Source organism: Papio anubis, chromosome 13 (genome assembly GCF_008728515.1).
Source record: "Papio anubis isolate 15944 chromosome 13, Panubis1.0, whole genome shotgun sequence".
NCBI lineage: Eukaryota > Metazoa > Chordata > Mammalia > Primates > Cercopithecidae > Papio > Papio anubis.
Genome location: NC_044988.1, coordinates 82590133 through 82610822, shown reverse-complemented (window position 1 = coordinate 82610822; position 20690 = coordinate 82590133). Strand labels below are relative to the sequence as shown.

The 20690-nt window shown below is 38.2% G+C and overlaps 1 protein-coding gene across 9 annotated transcripts in view; it reads left to right on the top strand.

Moving 5' to 3' along the window:
• FKBP15 (FKBP prolyl isomerase 15) overlaps positions 1 to 20690 on the top strand; it is a 54245-nt gene that overhangs the window by 24893 nt on the left and 8662 nt on the right. For 7 of the 9 annotated variants that reach the window (XM_009188262.2, XM_021927243.2, XM_021927245.2 and 4 more), the window contains 13 exons: positions 1114 to 1256; positions 1735 to 1792; positions 4692 to 4799; positions 6665 to 6767; positions 7257 to 7363; positions 8793 to 8907; positions 10355 to 10464; positions 10759 to 10866; positions 11314 to 11408; positions 12274 to 12376; positions 16377 to 16548; positions 18496 to 18632; positions 20248 to 20403. In XM_009188262.2, coding sequence (XP_009186526.2) covers positions 1114 to 1256; positions 1735 to 1792; positions 4692 to 4799; positions 6665 to 6767; positions 7257 to 7363; positions 8793 to 8907; positions 10355 to 10464; positions 10759 to 10866; positions 11314 to 11408; positions 12274 to 12376; positions 16377 to 16548; positions 18496 to 18632; positions 20248 to 20403 — 1515 coding nt within the window. The remainder of the gene's footprint in view (positions 1 to 1113; positions 1257 to 1734; positions 1793 to 4691; positions 4800 to 6664; positions 6768 to 7256; positions 7364 to 8792; positions 8908 to 10354; positions 10465 to 10758; positions 10867 to 11313; positions 11409 to 12273; positions 12377 to 16376; positions 16549 to 18495; positions 18633 to 20247; positions 20404 to 20690) is intronic. The other 2 variants (XM_009188260.3, XM_009188261.3) reach the window with 2 other exon arrangements.

The following is a 20690-nucleotide window of genomic DNA, read 5'->3' as shown; positions in this document are numbered from 1 at the left end:
CTAACTGGACACTTTCATCCTGCTGGGCTGCTCTAGCCCTCTTTCAATGACATGTGACCTGCTGCCTTTTTTCTTTTTTACAACTTTTATATTCTCTGTCAATTTTCCTTTGAGTTTGAAAAATCATGGCTGGTGATAGGTAACAAACCAATTTGAGTTTATCATGACTGGCACATGAAACAAAAAATTTTCTGTTTTACCAATAATCAAACAATGACAAATTGACCTGCATATCAAATTCACAAGGCTGGTAGAGAATGATACCCCGTGTGGCAAGAGTGTTCAGAAAGATTTATACACTACTGTGGTGTATAAACTAGTTCACTCTTTCTGAAGGGAAATTTAATAATATCTATTAACCCATTTATGCTGGAGGTTGCAAAATTTTTGGGAAAAATCAGACCTTGGTGATGACCTTGAGCAGTAGGATATAAATTACTCCCACAAGCTTAACGTTTCAATAATGGAACACTTGGCATAAATGGGTTAAAAGCTTTCAAAATGAGCATCCCTTTTATCCAACAATTTTAACTAATTTATAGTTTGGAAATATTTAACTAAAATTTAACTAATTTATAGTTTGGAAATATTTAAGATTATGTACAAAAATACAGATACAAAGCTATTCATGGAAGCATTGTTTATGATAGAAATAAGCTGAATGTCTAACAGTGAGGAATCGGTGAAATATACTTTGTAATAGAATATGTATTTATGACTTTAGTTCCTAAAATCCTTTGGAGACTTTTTCCTATAGATCATAGCAGTGAAGGGCTGACCCTTGAAGTTAAATATACTCTTCAGTAGTTAAAAATAATATTGCAAAGTAATATTTAATGATATGGAAATAGGTTAATATGTCAGTGAGTGAGCAAAACAGGTTACAAAACAGCATGGCTCATTTTTGTAAAAGCTATATACAGAGACAGATAATATAATGGTAGTTGGATTGCAGGTGATTACTACCTTTGTCTTTTTGGCTGAGCTACATTTTCTGATTTGCCTGCAGTGAACAGGTAATGGCTTGTATAATGAAAAATAAGTAAAATGAAAGGAGAGTGAAAGGGGAAGGGTATTTGTCGCCTATTCCACCTGCGATGACTCTTTCTCTAGGTGAAGTTTGCCAGAGATTCTGGCTCTGATGGGCACAGTGTTAGTTCCCGGGATTCTGCAGCCCCGTCTCCCATCCCTGGTGCTGATAACCCCTCTGCTGATCCTGTTGTGTCACCACCCACATCAATACCTTTCAAATCAGGGTAAGATACTCCAATTGTATCAAGCTCTTTTATGGCTCATGAAAATGATTCTTAGAGGGGTTCAGAAATAGAGATATAGTTAAAAACTAAAATAATTTTAAATAACTGGAAAAAATGGGATCAGGGAAATGGGGAAAATACTTGCGTCAGATTTTTCTGACAGAAGTTTAATATTCATAGGCCTCAAAAGCACTAACTCAGAAGAATACTTACAAAATTCTGGAAGAAAACTAAGCAGAGGGCATAAATACAAAATTATATACTCATGGAAAAAATGTAAATAATAAACATTTGGATGGAAAGTTGTTCAACTTTACTAGCATTCAAAGATTATGCAAACTAAAGAAGAGTTAAAATTCTGTTTTACAGTCATTAAATTGGCATACATTTAAAAAAACAATTTGCTTATCCAATATAGTTTGGACTTGTGATTCTGGATTTTGTTTTCAATCTTGGAATATGGTCTGTTTGCTTTCAGGGAGCCAGCTCTTCGTACCAAATCTAACTCCCTCAGTGAACAACTTGCAATAAATACAGTAAGTATAAGAGTCTTGGCCAGGCATGGTGGTTATCACCTGTAATCCTAACACTTTGCGAAGCTGAGGCAGGAGGATCACTTCAGCGCAGGAGTTCAAGACCAGCCTAGGCAACATAGTGAGACCTTGTCTCTCCCTTAAAAAAAAAAAAAGAGTTTTTCTCCCTCACCCCTAGTGTGCTGAGGTTTTATGTGCTTAGGATATGGTAGGTTAGAGAAAAAAAAAGTTAAGAGGCTAAAATGTTTCTAGGCTAAATCAATGGTTACTTTGTTCATTTCCCCTTACTTGGGAGTCAGTGTAAGTTAGCCTCAGCTTCTGCATAGAGATTCAAATCTTGATTCTTATAAGCATGTGGCCTTGAGAAAATTGTCTAACTTCTGTGATCCTCAGCTTCTTCATTAGTTAAAAGGAATTCATTCTCATAGCCCCTTTTTACAGTTTTTGTGAAGATTAGAGATAATTTGTAAAGTGCTGAGCTCAGAGCCTTCGTTTAGTGTGTCTTTAGTAAGTGGTCACCGTGATTATTATCAGGAGACTGATGTTCAACTGGGGGAGGAGCCTCTCTCAGTTAAAGTGCTCTTCAATTTTAGAAATATTATTTATTCCAAGGATTGTGTTAGTGGTTAATCCTAGGCACTCTCTTCTACTTGCTTTCTGTGACCTTGAACAATTTAGCTTCTCTAAGCTTCATGTTTAAATCCTCATCTGTAAAATGGAGATGTTGCCTATCTCAAATAGATTTTTATGACTTTTAAATAAAATAGTGCCTATGGAGTTTTTAGTATTGTGTCTGGCATATTGTAAGCACTCAGTAAACATTAGCTCTTGTTATTATCATAAATGTTGCTAACATTACATATCTTTATACTTTCATTCTCACAGAGGAGCTCTGTACTAATTCACCAGCTGATTGACTTTGAGCAGGACAGTGAGCCTCTGTGTTTCCCCAGTTGTAAGATGAAAGTGCCAGCATGCTGTTTTAGTAAAATCTGGATTTGAATGCGTTTAAGAAGGATGCATATGGTAGTTTGCTGCTGGCCTGCCTGGTCTGTGAAGGCTTCTGAGTTTGCTGCCTGTGGACCAGACAGTGGCTGAGGCACTTCAAATTCTAAAGCCCTGTGGCCTTCACCTACTGCACTGGGAAACAGAATAGGTGTATGGAGTGAAATTGGTGCTAGCATGTCTCCAACCCTAGTTTACTTATTTATATTCAATCCAACAGAATTATTAAGCAAATAATTGTTTCGAAGTGATCTCCTAAACCCAGAAGGTTAAATCAAAGAATCAGAGGAAAATTGAAGAATAATTATTATCTCAGATCTTTGAACAGTCACCAAAATGGTCCAATATTGGTTCCATTGTACTCTGTAGTCATAACAACTCTTGTTACCTATTTCTAAGCTATAGTAACTTCTAGCAGACTAATGGCCTCCAACTATTTTTTTCTTTTTTTTTTTTTAAACAAGTTTGTTTTTTTAATGGAGGCAAAATTTACATAACATGAAATTAACCACCTTTCTTTTTCTTTTTCTTTTCCATTTAAGTTTTTATCTTTGTTTTGAATAGGTAATTACATTTATATGGCACAGTTATCAAAACAATATAACAAGATCTACATTGTGAGGACTCACTTCTATTCCTGTCCTTATCTACCCTATTCCATCTCACACCCCTTAGGTAACTGCTTTTATTAGTTTCTTATATATTCTTTCAGTGTTTCTTTATGCAGGTGCACGCAAATAGGAATGTATATTTTATTCCTCCCTCCTTTCACACACACAAAGTAGCATACTCTGTATGTAATGCACCTTGCCTTTTCCATATAACTATATTATATAAAAAATGCAAAATCTTTTCATGTTATTGTATAGAGAGCGTCCTCATTTTAATCTGTAGATCACAATATTCCATTGTGTGCATAGGGTTTATATAACTAGTCCTTTCCTGATGTATCTAACTTTTTTTGGATACATCATCAGTTAAGAAAAAATAAGCACACACTCCCAGTGTATGTTTATTGACAAATTATGTACATAAAGTACCATCAGTCCCTGTAAGCAAACTCAATGTCTTACATTGGTAGCTTAAAAATATTAAAAATGCAGCCTAGGCAACATGGCGAAGCCCTTTCTCGACCAAAAATACAAAAAATTAGCACCTGTGGTCCCAGCTACTTGGGAGGCCGGGGTGGGAGGACCTCTTAAATCTGGGAAATGGAAGTTGCAGTGAGCTGAGATCACGCCACTGCACTCCAACCTGGGTGATAGAGACCCCATCTCAAAAAAAAAAAAAGTAATCTTAATAAAAATGGAGGTTATGATCATTTCCTTCTACACCCAATAGCTCATGTTGTGCACCTTCAGGTGTACTTACTTGCCATTTTGAAATTTTGGACCAGTTAATGGAAGCTTCTAGCACAGGGTCTAGTGTGTAGTTAATGCTAAGTCATAGTTAAATTAACCTGAAGTTAAAGAGCTCCTGTTTCCTTTTCTTCACAGATCTCTTCTGAATATCTATCTACTGAATTGCTTCAGGCTTTTGAGTGAGGGTACTGTCATCTAAAATGCCTCCCTTTCTTAACATCTCTATGTTAGTTTCTCATCTGTAAAATGAGACTAATTATGCCTGCTGGGGAGACTTGATCGAAATGAGGCAATACGTGTGAAACTACTTTGTCCATTCCAAAGATACAGGGAATTATTTTTACTGCTATTAATTGTGATCCATGTATGCTTCTATGCAAGAAATCTTTGATTCTCATTTTCTAGAGGATATGTTTTTAAATAGATATGGTAGGGGGATTTGTTGAAGGATTTGATACAAAAGCCAAAGGGATAGAGCTGCCTGAAGGTGATAAGCCTTGATCACAGTGATTTTTGTGACTTTCCTCTCTTTGTAGAGTCCCGATGCAGTCAAAGCCAAGTTGATCTCTCGGATGGCTAAAATGGGCCAGCCCATGCTGCCCATCCTTCCACCACAGCTGGATTCCAATGATTCAGAAATCGAAGTATGTCCCCCTGGCTGTATTAGAATGAATAGTAGAGATGTCGCCATCATCTTTCTTTTTATTTGGTTGGAGTGATTGTGTTTTCTGCCTCTAAGGCAGAATCATTATTTAGAGGGCTAATATGCAAAATGATACAGATTGGTATTGGTACATGTGTTTCTACTGTGATTAGTACTTCCCCTGAGAGATGGAAGCAATTTTGTAGATCTTTTACAAGAACTGGGCAGTTTTCAGTGGTTAATTTAGCCTTCTTTACTAGAATCTGTGTTGTTACAAGAGATCACTCTCTGGACAGCATGATGCCCAGTTCATAGCAGATGCTCTATTCATATGTGTTGAGCAAATGTTTAGATTATTTTGGGAAAGGTTGGTCTTCTCACTGATGTTGCCTATCACTAAAGCTCCAACTAGTATGTCTTTTGACTTTGTATATGGTATTTTTGTGTTTGTTTTCTATTTAGAAGTTCAAGAATTTTATTGAATTCAAATCTGTCAACTTTCTCCCCTTGTTATTTGCTTTTAACATGCTTAGAAAGCCTCCCCACTTTCAAATTATAAATATCACATGTATTTTTAAAGATATTTATCAATATTTTATACTTAGATCTAAATTTTTAATCCATTTGGAATTTGGTGTTCCAAATTGATTTTTAGTATTCTTTTACTTTGATAGAAAACAAGGAAAGGGTGATGGTCTTGAAAAAATTTTTTCTGGAATATACTTTATATTTTACATTTTTGTTTTATTCTTGGAAAAGCTCTACGTAGATTTAACATCTTAAAGGAAGATAGGATTTCTGAGGCCTACTGTTATAGGATTAATTTTTTTGTGGTCTGGAAATGCAATTTAAATAAGAATATTTTTATTAAAAATTTTGTATGTTTTTATTCATTTTAGAATACTTTAAAATTATAGAAAAGAAACATATAGAACAAAAAGGGCATTCATCTTTATATATTGCTTTGTAACCTGATTTTTAAACTTAATGTTATATCATAAACATTTACGTTAACATAAATGATTTAAGTAAATAAAGTGGTTTAAAGGAAACCCAGTGTTCTATTATATCATTTTATTACATTCCTTTCACTCTGTTGTTAGACATTTAGGTTTGTTAAGAGCTGCAGAAATCTAAAACTGGGATGTTTTTCTAGAAGAGAATATAAGGGGACAAGGGGAAGTTCTAAAGTAAAAGAATGTCTAAAACTTTGGTCCTTGAACTATAGCATAGCAGATTACAGTCAATATTGTGCCTCAAGATTTTCTGTTTCTTATATGAAGCAGGAGGATGTAGAATAACTTTGTTTAGAGTTATAGCTTTGATTTTATGAGACGAAAGATTGTTGGAAAAAACATCCTAAAACTATATTATCTAAATATAGCATGTTAATCAGGTGCAGTGAATCCTGCGTTATCCGATTTTCATTGAGTACCTTGAGGCCTATGGAGATGATTTGCCAGAAGGGAAGAGTCTGGATTATTTCTTGCAAAAGACCACTTTTTTTGTAGGAATAGATTATATTTGTCTTAAGGTAGCTACTGGTTTGGAAAATGATATATTCTGAAGAGTGGTTAGTTTAGCTGCTTCAGACAATAGAACATCAACAACTTAGAATATTTGTGGAAATGAACTATATTTACTTAATCAATATGATTTACAGGGAGAAGGACTCTTACTTTATTGCATAGCAGAGTGCTTTTTCTCCACAACCCACACCCTCAACTCATGGCCTTCCGCTTACCTTTCCTTCCTCTTCTTTGCCTAGAAATCCTGTGTTGGAAGCAGGTTTAGGGCAGTCAGTCAGCCTCAGTCTTCAATGAGGGACCCCATACAGAGTAACTCAAACACTCGTTCCTGTTTCAGGATGTGAACGCTCTGCGAGGAGGTGGGCAGCCCGTGGTGACTCCGTCCGTCCAGCCCTCTCTTCAACCAGCCCATCCAGTGTTACCACAGATGACCTCACAGGGTAAGGAACCTCTCTGAGGCTCTGTGGCCTTGAACTGGGTCAGCACAAAAATTATCATCACTGTTCCTTAAACTGTTAGGCTGCATTGTTTCAGTACTGAGGACTAAAGTGTAAATGTAAGAGTGGGACACTTGTCAGTTTGTCCCTGGGTAAGACATTTTCACACCCAGAGAGGGACCTGGCTGCTGGTTGTGACTTCTGCTGTGTTGCACTGTCAGTTTTGGATATCTGCACTCAGCTATTGAGACATCTCCCTGGGTGTGTTCTGTACTTCCTGTCGGATGGGATCCTAGGGCTGAGTCAGAAGCACATGAGAGCACCCAGTTTCCTTCCACTGGCTCATTCCTGAGATTGCAGTAGAGCTGAGTGTAGGGAGACTAGGCAAGGAAAATAGTTGAGTCTGAAGCATGATGGTATGTAAGGTGCTAGTCCAGACTCACACCAAGAAGCAAGGGTGGATAACAGTGGAAACGTCTCCCTTTATCTTAGCACCTCAGGCATCTGTTTCTGGGCTCCAGGCACCTTCTGCTGCCTTAATGCAAGTTGCATCTCTCGATTCCCACTCAGCTGTATCTGGAAATGCCCAATCCTTTCAGGTAATGTTTTATAACCGTATTAATTATATCCTATAATTTGCCATGGTTCTAGTCAGTCTTTTCTTCTTCGTGTACATTTCATACAGTAGCAGGTCCCCAAAGTCATAGTTCGTAATTTTTTTCCCTTCCTCGGTTACCACTTTCTTATCTCTAAACCAGGCAAAGGATTACCTACGTTCCAGTGTCATAAAGATTAAATGCAAGAACAAGTAGAGCCCCTAGTACAGCGTAGTAAAGGTCCAATCAATGTTTGTTTCCTTTTCTTTCCACACATATCCAGTCGAAGGGTGTATATTCACGTTCTTCTGTATTTTCTATCAAAAGTTGACAGGCTAACATTCTGCAGTAAATTCAGCAGAATGATATGATTTAAAAGCAGAATTGCATGGAAAATGTAACTGGACTCTGCTATGTAGTATACTTTTCTTAAAGAAGGCTTTTTTCCTGTTATCTACAGAAGACAATGGCAGCAGCCTGTTTGCCAGGGGCAGACCCTTTCTTTTGCCTCAACACACTTAGTGGATAAGACATATTGTCACTGATAACAGCGGCTCACTCCTTGGTAATGCTTAATGGAGGTGTGGGAGTAATGGTAGCTAGGCTATGCCTCATTAAGATGGAGGAGTCTCAAAACTGGAAAAAGTCCCACTGTTGCCCTCTTTCTCCCCATCCCTCCTCTCCTCCCTGGAGAATTACTATCCTATAGACTAAGAATTTTTTTTAAGTGGATGGGTAGTTATATCTATCCCTGGAAATGAGCTAGACTTCCTTACTTCAAGGAAGAGTAACCATCCTTGTTAAAATAAAAGCTGCTGTTTATTGAGCGCTTACTATCTGTCAGGCCTGTAACTTACCAGCTTTTCAGAACATTACCTATCTCACTTCATTTAGTCCATACAACAGCCCTATGAAGTGATATTATTATCTTCCTCTTAAAATTGAGGTGACCGAGGTTCAGAGGAACATGAGAGCTCTTGGTCTTGCAGGTTAGCTTCAGAATCTTGCAGGGGAGAGGCATCCTTGGAAATTGGCAGATTTGGTTTGGAATCTCAGTAAGCACTTCTTCCTTGAACTCAATGGAAGCTAAGCAGAGTTTATTAATCTAAAAACTTCTTAGACAATAGACCTGATAGTGGGGAATGAATCCCTACTTAGTTAAATCATCTCACCAGATGACTGGGCAGTGACCCAAGATACACTTTCTTTAGTTTCTGGGTAGAATTTTAGTGACTGGTTTCCCCTGGGTTAGATAGATAACTCTCCTACTGTAGTCCTTACTCACTACCAAACCCAGATCTCAGCCATCTCTAGCATCAGTAAATTTGAGTCTCCTCCCAGCTCATCCACTTTATTCCACCAAAGAAAAATGTGAACAAAAAAGAAAGACATGAACGTTTTATCAAGCAGCGGTAACTCGTCAGTTTCTCAGCCCTATGCAGGTATGCAAGCCTACGCTTATCCCCAGGCATCTGCTGTCACCTCCCAGCTGCAGCCCATTCGGCCTTTGTACCCAGCACCGCTTTCTCAGCCTCCCCATTTCCAAGGTAGGAAGTAAATCCCTCAGTTTCTCATCTTTGCTCTTGCTGTGCTTTCCCTCTTTTTGCTCCTCTTTCATTTTTACTCCAACAGCTCTCTACTCATTGTTTCTTCTCTTTTTAAACAACTTTGTTGAGATATAATATGTATTCCATACATTCATTCATTTTAAATATACAATTCAAAAGTTTTTTAGTAAATTTGCAGAGTTGTGCATTCATCACTACAATCCTATTTTAGAACATTTCCATCATCCCCCAATATTTCCTTGCGTCTGCATTCTGTATTTTGTTCCTTGGATATTCTCCCCTGGCCCTTTTAATTCCTCTGTTAGAATAGCTAGAGTTTAGAGAAAATAGTAAAAGAGCAAAACATTGGAGGAAATTGGGAGAAAGTTGAATACTATAGGTGTTTAGTATCTCCAATGAAAGCTACTCTGTTAAAATTTTTTAATTATGAAAATAAGAGACTTTTATAAAACAGTCAAGCAGTACAAAAGGGTGTAAAGTGAAAAGTTACTGTCCTTCCCATCCATAAACCCCCTGGCCTTGGAAAACTGTTGTTAACAGTTACTTGGGTAACTTCTCAGATATTTTTGTATGCATGTACAAGTATGAATATCTAATGTAAAAAAACCAAACCAAGATAAAGTGTAAACTGCTATGATGGAATCCTGCCTTGTTCTGCTGTTTGTCTTCGTTTAGTAATCAGCTTTGGTATTAAGACAGTGATAGGAAGAAGCCAGTATGTCCTGCAGCATAATTTGTGGTTCTGGACTGGTCAGGATTTCCTGGATGTAGCCTTTATCTGGAAGCTCTGTCCTTCTCCATCTGGGATATGCTTTTTCATCCATCAAAACTGTCATCTCCCTCTGTGAAGCCTTCCCTGACTATTCTTTGTCCCTCTTTTCTCTCTTCCCACAAACACAACTATGTATGCATGTCAGCAAAGAGTTAATCGTGCTTTTCTCTGTGCTACTTTTATACCTAGTATGTGGTTCATTGTTTTGCACTTAATATACTCTCTTGTAATGATTTTTTTACCTGTCAGTCTCCCAACCAGACTAAGAGCTCACCAAGGGCAGAAGCTGTGTTTTGTTTACTGCTGTATTCCTTGTACCTGGTACAATGCCTGGCATGCAGTTGGATGAACGGGAAAGCAATCTGAGCTGCCAGTGCTATGGCAGTGCAAAGTGGGCATATTTGTGCCCTTGGACCAGATGTAGCCATTGATGCATTTTGCATGAGCACAGCTTAGTTATTGTTTACTTTGAAGCCCTTTTGCCTCTACTCTCTCCCGTATATCTTCTGACAGGGTGAAGTCACCTATAGCATTTCCTAGTGTATGGAAGTATTAATTTCTTTCTTTCCTCTACTGGAAGAGCTACTGGCTTTTCTTCATACAGTTTCCTCTGCTCCAGTTTCATAAGTTTCTTTTTGGCTTATATCTGTTTAGGATCAGGTGATATGGCTTCATTTCTCATGACTGAAGCCCGGCAACATAACACTGAAATTCGAATGGCAGTCAGCAAAGTGGCTGATAAAATGGATCATCTCATGACTAAGGTGACTGAGTCAGGGTTGGGGCCATGTTGAAAGTGGGGATGTAAACAGGGAGCAGCCAGAGCTATAGGTAAACTCTTCTTTGGTTTCCTGTATTGGTAGTAGTTAGAGGTTACATCACTACAAGGACAGTTATAATTATGCTGGGATCCAGTTACTTGCAGAAAACTCTAACTTACAGTTAGAGATTGTCTCAGGAACTCATTAACCCCCTTAACAACGGGGTCAAATCTTGGGTAAATTGTATTTCTTCGTTTTATAATTTCTCACAAGGTCTTTCTGGTATCCCTTTTGTAGGTTGAAGAGTTACAGAAACATAGTGCTGGCAATTCCATGCTTATTCCTAGCATGTCAGTTACAATGGAAACAAGCATGATTATGAGCAACATCCAGCGAATCATTCAGGTGAGGGTGATTAAGAACAGACCACTCAGGCTGAAGGTCTTACCCTGCTGTCTTCCCAGAGGTACTACCCTTTCACACCTCCACCCCAGAAATAGCCTGTGATAAATGCTACACTGGGTTAGACAATTCTAGAAAATCCATTATGGCTTAATTCCGTCCAAGTGACTTATCACTCTATATTCTGAAGGAAACATTGCTTTTTTGACCATACTTCAGAATTTCACTTCTTGTTTTTTAGCCATTTATTCACTCAATTCATTGGACCTAGTGATTTGTATCCAGCAGGTATAATCTGATGTGTTGTTTTAACATACATGTAGACATAAGTTCTGGTGTTTTGTCTCAAAATAGGTTAACAATGTCACCTGTCAGTTCAAGTTGATTCTCTTCTATCTGGCACTTTTCTCTTAAGACGCTTAAATTGTACGTCATATATTTTGAATTTAGGAAAATGAAAGATTGAAGCAAGAAATTCTTGAAAAGAGCAATCGGATAGAAGAACAGAATGACAAGATTAGTGAACTAATTGAACGAAATCAGAGGTAATGACAGGTACGGGGCCTGGCTAGGATGGACAAAAGGGTTTATTGTGTATATGCCCAGCTTAAGTACGCGTATTTGTTTAGGGCAGTACGTATGTATTTCTGCCATTTCTGTTTCCTGCCTGTCATGTGAATTATTGCCTGTTTTCTGAGAGGCATTGCAGTAGAAGGAGCTGAGTAGGCTGTGATGTAGGGCAGACCTGTGTTTGATTCCTGCTCTGACCCTCATTCATTTTGTGGCTCTGGGCATGTTATTGATTCCTGCTGGCCCTAGTTTCTTTATCTTTAAAACTGGTACTATTTATTACTTACAGAACTCTGGTGTCAACTCTTCTCTCTTCTGTGTGGGTTAACTCGGTTTTATCCACCAGAACTCAGACAAAACTTCACTGATTCCCATATAAAACCTAAGGATTTTGTATTTTTTGTAGATACTTCTGAAGATTTGGAGGGATGTGTGGGGAGGGTGAATGGAACACATCACAACATAGCATTTCACTTAAAAAAAATCATTCTCCCATATTTCTCTTCTCCGCTGTCTCTTGTCTCCCACATGACAGAGCTGAGGGAGTGGCTTTCTCTTCTTCCCTCTTTCTTATAGCCTCTTTACTCCTGTCTCTTCCTCCTCATTCCCATTATCACATACCCTTCACATTATTGTCCTCTCCATTATTCAGGGTAGTTCACTGCTGGCCCAGATTCCTGCTTCCAACCTGATTTCTTTAGATCTCAGTACTTCAGATCTAAGGAAAAGAAAATGCTTTCAGATAGCTTTTGATGAGCAGCAATGTTATGAGGAGAGAATGGGCATTGGATTGTGCTCAGTGCTTGATAAGTGTTTTCTTTTTCCCTATTTCTTTCACAGGTATGTTGAGCAGAGTAACCTGATGATGGAGAAGAGGAACAACTCACTTCAGACAGCCACAGAAAACACACAGGCAAGAGTATTGCATGCTGAACAAGAGAAGGTAAAGCAACTGGGGAGAGAAAAGCCCAGGTCAGGATGGGTGGAGCTAAGGAATGTCCTGTGTACGTACTCACTAGTCAGCTTTCCAACAGAATTTTTGCCATCACTGCAAAAAGAACTAGAAATCTCCCGGCAGGTTTTCATGTATCCATCATCTACATTTCTGTTTTATAATATACTTCGCAGTAAGGTGACTCAAAAATAATCACTGATCTTAGTAATTTGATTAGGTAAGAATTACACAGCTTATTAGAAACTAAATTTATTCTGTTGACAAAATCAACAGAAATTTCCATTATGCCAGGTAACAGATGTTTAGGTTCTTTTTAGAGGAATTCAAGATTGTTTGCTCCTTCATCTGTGTTTGCCAAAGCATTTTAAAGTACTACTATTTGACTTCAATCCTTTCAAAACTAGGAATTTTGACCTGTTCCTGCAGTAGCAGTAAGGAAGACTAGTGTGTCTTGGGTTGGGATCTGCTGATTCTGAAACACTTCCCCTGTTGCTCCAGTGACGTTCTTTATCCTAAATGGATTCCTTCTTGTTTGGGCTACCACTCATCAGCTAGGAGATCCTGACTTTTTCATCTGCTGTCTTTCTTCTCAGAGGTTTAGAAATCGTTTATATTTTATATTAGTGTTTTCCTTGATGAAAACTTAGATTGAACACACTTGTAACTTGTGGAGTTTACTCACTTTCTCATATTCTGGTAATGAGGATTCCTTACTATGTCTTACGCTAATCTTTGTCTTCTCTTAGCCATAGAATCCAGGCAAGTAATGTGTGACCTCTTTTTCTCAGACAAGCAGTGCCTTATCCTGCACAGCCCTGTCCAGTGCTGACCCTGTTCTGTTCCCATTACTTTATACCATTTCTTATTTATGTGACTGTCGACTCCTAATGCCTAGGTGAAGATCAGCAGCCTGTGACATTGTTATCATTAGGTAGTGCTGAAGTCACTTAACCGCTCCCCACCCACTAAATACACTTTTTACTATTTCTCCTTCCTCTACTTTTATTTCTTCTCTTCCTTTCCTTTACTCCTTTTGTTTGCTTGTTTGTTTTTTCTTTAGGCCTATACGGGGCATCTAAATATATTATTTGGCCTCACTGTTACTATTCAGGGCTAAAATGATTACTGTAACTTGTTGCAGATCAGTGGTCCGCAAGCACTGGCTGCCTCAGACTCACTTGGGGTGCTTGATTAAAACTAGATATTCTTAAATCCCGAACCTCCAGAGATTCTAATTTAGTATATCTAGCTGGGATCTGAATCTGAACTTTTAAAAAGATCCTATAGATTCCAGGTGTAGGAATTACTGCTCTTGTCAGTGATTTCTTTTGTCATAATCTCTGGAGGGGCAGCATTTTTAAGAAGTTCAGCATGTGATTCTCATGTTGAGAAGCACTGTTTTGTGTGTGTATGTGTTCCAATAAAACTGTATTTACAAAGATAATAGGTCAGTTTGGCTCATAGGTCATAGTTTGCCAGCCCCTGAATTAGCTCAGTGATCTACCCAAATGTTTTCGTGTTGATAAACCCCAGAGATGTCTGATACCATGCATTGAGCCCAGTAGATGCTCTGTTTATAATAGCGAAACAGTAGAAGTAATAACAATAGTAATCACAGCTAGTATCTGCCACGACCCACTGTGTTATAGATACCATGCTTCACACAAATTTTTGAGGGAATCTCGTGATAAATGTGACTGGGATGCCAAGTACCATATGTTTTAATTGATCATCTTTATTTCAGTGAAACTTTTTGAGCCCTGACTCTCCCCTCTTTTTCTTTTGATCCACTTCTCACTTAACAGTTTTCCTGTGATCTCTCCTTTTAAAGGGAGATGGGCAAGGTCCTTTCATCCCTGGAGGCAATTTTCTGCCTTCAGACACAGCTCAGAAAGGTATGGTTAAGGGCTCAATGAATATTTGGTGAATGAAATTATTTTTCATTGTGATATAGTACCACAAAAAGTCGTGGAATAATGGCTAAAACTGGAAGAGCTATTAGAGGTCGCCTTTTTAGTTTAACCTTTTTATTTTAGAGGGACAAACCAAGACTCAGAAATGAAAGAGTAAAAGACCTGCATAGGACCCCATTTCCATTCAGCTATATTTCTTTTCCTGTGTCAAATTACTATCTCTCTTGAGTACTGTTCTCCTGCTTTTACCTTGCAAGCTTTATTCACTGTTTTTCTGAACTCTTGGTTCTTCCTGTCATTGCTTTCTTTTTCTCACTCTCCATGTCAGCAGTAGAATTTGATCCACAGTAGGAACCAGGGAGCCATCCCATCCACTGTGTAGATTTTTTTGTGTTTTCCCTTCTCACTTGATTATACCCTAACCTTAAAAAGAAATTATAAATACACCTATGCACACACACACACACACACACACACACACACATTTTTTTCTGATCATAAAAGTTGCATCTGTTCAGTCTGGAAAATTTACAAATACAGATAGGCAAACATAAAATATAAATCCTTCCACTCAAAAATAATGATATCCATTCCCTTATTTTCTGTGTACATGTGCATTTGGGGGATAGCATTAATTTTTATGCTTCTGATAGGCCTTTCTAGCTAAAGACCTGAGATAAAAAGAGCTTTTGGGTGATTTTCCACTCTGCTTAACCTTTAGCAAGAGAGTGACCCTCCATTTCATTGGCGTGCCTTTGGAATTTGTCCCTTCCAGTGTTTTAGCTGCTGCAAGTGCTTGTGAGGGAGGTGCATGTTTTGTTATTAGTGAACTCTCTGAGCTATGAATAGATGCAAAGCTCTCTGAGCTCTGAGTTAGTTTTGTTTTCATTAGGCCATTTGAAGCAGGACAGTGAGTAGATGAAAGCCACTCCTATATCTAGAAGTTCTAGATTTCATTGTCATCTGTGTTTAGGAGGTGAAAACCTAAGGCTACTGAATAGCAAAAATAAATATCTTAAAGCTTAGTCTAAAGGTTACATATACTCTCAGATACTCATTTATAGCCTATTTATTTTTATTTATTTTTTAAAGTGAAAGCAAGTTTATTAAGTAAAGGAATAAAAGAATGGTTACCCCATAGGCAGAACACCGGCATGTTATTTTTATTTTATATACAATTTTATGTTCTTGTTTTACTTATTTATTTATTTATTTTTCTTTTGAGACAGAGTCTTGCTTTGTTGCCCAGGCAGGAGTGTGATCTCAGCTCACTGCAACCTCTGCCTCCTGGGTTCAAGTGATTCTGCTGCCTCAGCCTCTGGAGTAGCTGGGATTACAGGTGCCCACCACCACGCCTGGCTAATTTTTGTAATTTTAGTAGAGACCGGGTTTCACCACATTGCCAGGCTGGTGTCGAACTCCTGACCTCGTGATCTGCCTGTCTTGGCCTCCCAAAGTGCTGGGATTATAGGCGCGAGCCACCGTGCCCGGCCTTTATTTTCTTTTTTTAGGAGAGTCAAAATATCAGATTTTAAATGTAATCTATAAAACTGATAAAGACTTTGGAATAAGGCAAGGAATAAATATATTTAAAACAAGTGGGTACAGTGAACACAATAAGAAGAGACAAATGATAATAAGGAAATAGACAACTGTAAAAATGTATGTAAGGTGTAATAGAGCCAGGCATAGTAGCTTGCACCTGTAGTCCCAGCTACTCCAGAGGCTGAGTGGGGAGGATTGCTTGAGCCCAGGAGTTTGAGGCTACAGTGAGCTATGATCATGTCATTGCACTCTAGCCTGGATGACTGAGCGAGACCCTATCTCTAAAAAAAAAAAGTTTTTAAGTATACTTGTATAGGTATAATAGTATAGGAGTTGTAATAATAGTAGTAATATAATCGTATAGGAGAGATGGTCCACCCCCATAATTTGAATTTGGTTTAATACAAATTGAAGGCAGCTGTAACTCCCTGTTTACTAGTTCAGTCTACATAGAGTTATGTGAGGTTGGTTCATTACTTGCATGAAGAACACCTATGTTTAAAGTGACATCATACTTTGTTATTATTCAGGCCAAGGTAACAGAGGAGTTAGCAGCGGCCACTGCACAAGTCTCTCATCTACAGCTGAAAATGACTGCTCACCAAAAAAAGGAAACAGAGCTGCAGATGCAACTGACAGAAAGCCTGAAGGAGACGGATCTTCTCAGGGGCCAGCTCACCAAAGTGCAGGCAAAGCTCTCAGGTATGTGCTAGGTTGGGGATGCTGGGATTGTTGCCATTTAAACTCAAGGAATTAAGCTGTTTTCTTCCTCTCAATCTTTTTGGCACAATGCTTATGAAGTTTTTGAAGGACTGCACCAAAAATTAAAGGAGACTAGTATAAAATCTACATGATTATTTTACAGAAGGAACAATAAAAGAACTGACTATTCATGTGGAATTGATCAGTGCCACAGTTCCCTTTTGTTTGGGGAGGTGTTGGCTTCAAAATCTTTGGTACCTATGATTGGCTTCAAATACCTAGAAGAGTTAATGTGTTGTTCTAACTCATGACTCAGTGGAAGTTTAAAAAAGAGATGCTTCCTGGTGTGGTTTCTTCTTTCCTAGAGGGTGGATTGCAGTTCTTCAGCCTGACACTCAAGGCCCCTCCTGCTTGGCTTGTCTCCCATTATATTGTTCAGTTCATCTGGCCCTGACCATACCAGCAAGCCTGCTGGCTGCTCTTCAGCTCATCCTGTAGTTCTTGTCTTGCTTCTTATCCATGCTATTCTCTGGACTTGACATGCCTACCGTTACCAATATTCACCTTCAGTCCTCTTCAAAGTCTGCCTCTTTCAGAAGCTTTCCTAGTTTTCTCTAGAACATTTGATCCTTTAAAAAAAAATCCTTTATCTCTTAGTGCATTATTATAACCCTTATCATAGTTTGATAAGCGTGGTGTTTTGCTTATCTTTGTGAAGTCCTCTCCTCCATATTAGTGTTCAGTGCCTGGCAAGACATGGTGATTGGATAGAAGATTGGTGAAGACCAGCAGGTTAATTAATCTACCGTGGTGTATAGAAACAAATATGGAAGGCAGAGATGGGACTAATGGGCAGAGGGTAGCTGGAGCTGCAGCAGAGTTGGGTGGAAGCAAAGTTCATTTGCCTAATAGAAAACTAAAAAACAATGATGTCAATGGGTAAGGTGCTACCTTGAAGATACATCCCTTCCCTTTTATTTTTTTCTTAAATTTTTTATATTTTGTAGAGACAGGAGTCTCACTATATTGACCAGGCTGGTTGTGAACTCTTGACCTCAAGCCATCCTTCCGCCCTGTTCCTCCAAAGTGTTGGAATTAACAGGCATGGGCCACTGGTCCCAGCCCATCTCTTGCCTTTTAGAGCATGACTGGGCCCACATGAGGCAAACATGTTAGACAGTCTTAGATTTGAATATTGTTCAGATGTCTCCTTTCTGCTTTTGTGGTGCCTTATGACAATTACCTCAAGAGCCATAAGAGTCTCAAAAGTTTCCCAAACAAATTTTATTTATTGCAAAGAGCTTTATTTGAGAAGGCATGTTTTGAAAGCAAATTCTTGGTAGAATGCCCCAGCTACCAAGAAAGTTGAGACTATCTTACTCAAGCAGTGAGAAAGAACCCAGACTAATACTAAACAGTGATCGGTCCAGTGTGTTAAGATGGTGGCCAAAATGGAATTGTGGAGTGATCTGTTTCAAAGGTCATTTCTGACTGCTGGGGACATTTCTTTCCCATTTTGTATGTGGAGAAGGTGACATGTACACACAGAGATGACTTTCTATGGGATAAATATGGGTTGATGGAGGAGTCAGCTGACAGCTTGACATATCTTATTGCTGGTCAGTGAGGTGATGTTGAAAGAAGTGAGCAGAGGCTGCTTGTGTAGTAGGACTGGGAAATCAAGGCATGCAACTTTGAAAGAGCCACTGGGGCCAGGCACAGGGGTTCACGCCTGTAATCCTAGCACTCTGGGAGGCTGAGGTGGGAGGATTGCCTGAGCCCAGGAGATGGAGGCTATAGTGAGCCATCATACCACTGCACTCCAGTCTGAGTGATGGAGCAAGACTCTGTCTCCAAAAAATAATTTAAAAAAAGAACTGCTGGGATAACACACAGCCCACTACAGCACTGGTTCTGTAGCCAAGTCTCTCTGCTCTTGTATCCCAGAGCTCCAAGAAACCTCTGAGCAAGCACAGTCCAAATTCAAAAGTGAAAAGCAGAGCCGGAAACAACTGGAACTCAAGGTGACATCCCTGGAGGAGGAACTGACTGACCTTAGAGCTGAGAAGGAGTCCTTGGAAAAGGTAAGTTCTACAACCCAGTTGGCCAGAATTAGCTGTTTAATAAACATTTTAATTTTCCTTTTACAAATTACAATAGTATGTGCTTATTGTAACAAATACAAATAATATAGAAAAGTGTAAAATTAAAAAAAAATTTTCCCCTCTCTAATCTCATACGTTAGAGGTGACAATTATAAAGTATATGATCCTTCCAGATTGTTTTCTGTATGTAGAAAACATACATTCACACTCACACACACATACATGTATGTATACTGACAACTTTTTTTACATCACATTTCATGCTTTTTAGGAAAATATCATGGCCTTGTACTACATAAGATCTTTCTCATATTTAACTGCTGCATAGTAGCCAACTGTGAGGCTGTACCATAATTTATTTAATTATTCGGATGGATATTTATGTTTTTATTTTTTCATTATTTTAAACATTGCTTCTATGGACATTCTCATATAACTGTTTTTGCAAATTTGTTTCAGCATTTGTATAAGATGGATTGCATGAGTAAGGATCATGGGATCAAAGGGAAGGCTACATATTTGAATTTTTATAAATATTACCAGATTATCCTCAAAGAATAGTGCTTACACTTTCAGCACTATGTGAGTGAGCCCATTTGTCACATTCTTCCCCATTGTACATATATCACTTTTTCTAATCTTCATTAGTCTGACAGGTGAAATATGTTATCTTGTTTTAATGTGTATTTTTATTAGTAGTAAAGCTTTCATATATTTAATACCTATTTATATTTCTTAGGTATCTCTTTTTAGTGTCCTTTATCCTATTATTAGTTTGATTTGTGAACCCTTTTAAGGGTATCAATCCTTTGCCAGTCATAGATGTTATAAATATTTTTCTAGTTTGCTGTCTTTTCACTTTATTTGTAGTATATTTTGTTGGTTAAAATTTTAATATCAGGAAAGACTAAGTGAACAAAGTGAGGACATTTCTATCTTTTTGTATGTTCTGGAATAGTTGAAATATGAAAAGAATAAACTGCTCCTGAGGCTTCAGTAATCGCATTAGTAAAACTGTTTTGGCCCAGTGCCTTTTAAGAGGGTAAATCTTGGTCTGCAATTACATTTTTTTTTCTAGGATTTTTTTCTATTTTATTTATTTATTTTTAACCAATTCCTTCTAACCTCTTGGCTGTTTTCAGTTTGTCATTACTTTAGATACTACTATAGTGACCATCCTTGTAACACACTCTTTGTGACTGTGACTTATTGAATCCTTAATTACAATTTGTGGAATTTCTGGATATGTATGTTTTTAAAGGCTTTTCAGAGGATTACTATCCAAAGAGAGTATATCCATTCATTTTCTTACTATCAGGGTATGAGAAGGTCTGATTTCCTGTACCCTCATTAAAGTTAGGATGTTCCCTAGCTCTTAATAGAGGGGTAAAGTTCTTCTTGTCTTCCTTCTCCTGTCACCATTTTCCTCACCCAGTAGCTAAGAATGTTAAATATTTAGGGGAAAATTAAACTAAAAAATGAAGTTTCCAGAAATGGAGTAAGGATCCCACAAGGTAATTAACTGCCACCGCCATCATCCCTTTTGATTCTCCGTTAACAAGCTAGAGCTGATGATGGTTCTCCTGTTCCTAAGAACCTCTCAGAAAGGAAAAAGAAGTCAGCTCAAGAGCGTTCTCAGGCCGAGGAGGAGATAGATGAAATTCGCAAGTCATACCAGGAAGAATTGGACAAACTTCGACAGCTCTTGAAAAAGACTCGAGTGTCCACTGACCAAGCAGCTGCAGAACAGGTAATGGGAAACTGAAGCACTTTGGAAATAGAGGGAAGGTGTGAAGGACTCAGAGAGAAAAGCTTCTAGTTTCTTCCTTACCCTTTTAGGATGACATTTCTCATAGCTGATACTCTCACTTTGGAGAAAGGTAGATAAAGTAATCCAGATATATGCCAGACAGCCAGGAATCGAATGGAGAATCTTCTTTCTTTTTTTAAAACTTAGTTAATATTTAATTACATAAGTAAAAATGAAAAATACTTTCCTTACAAAAAAACTCCAAACATGATAAGGCCAAAGCCATC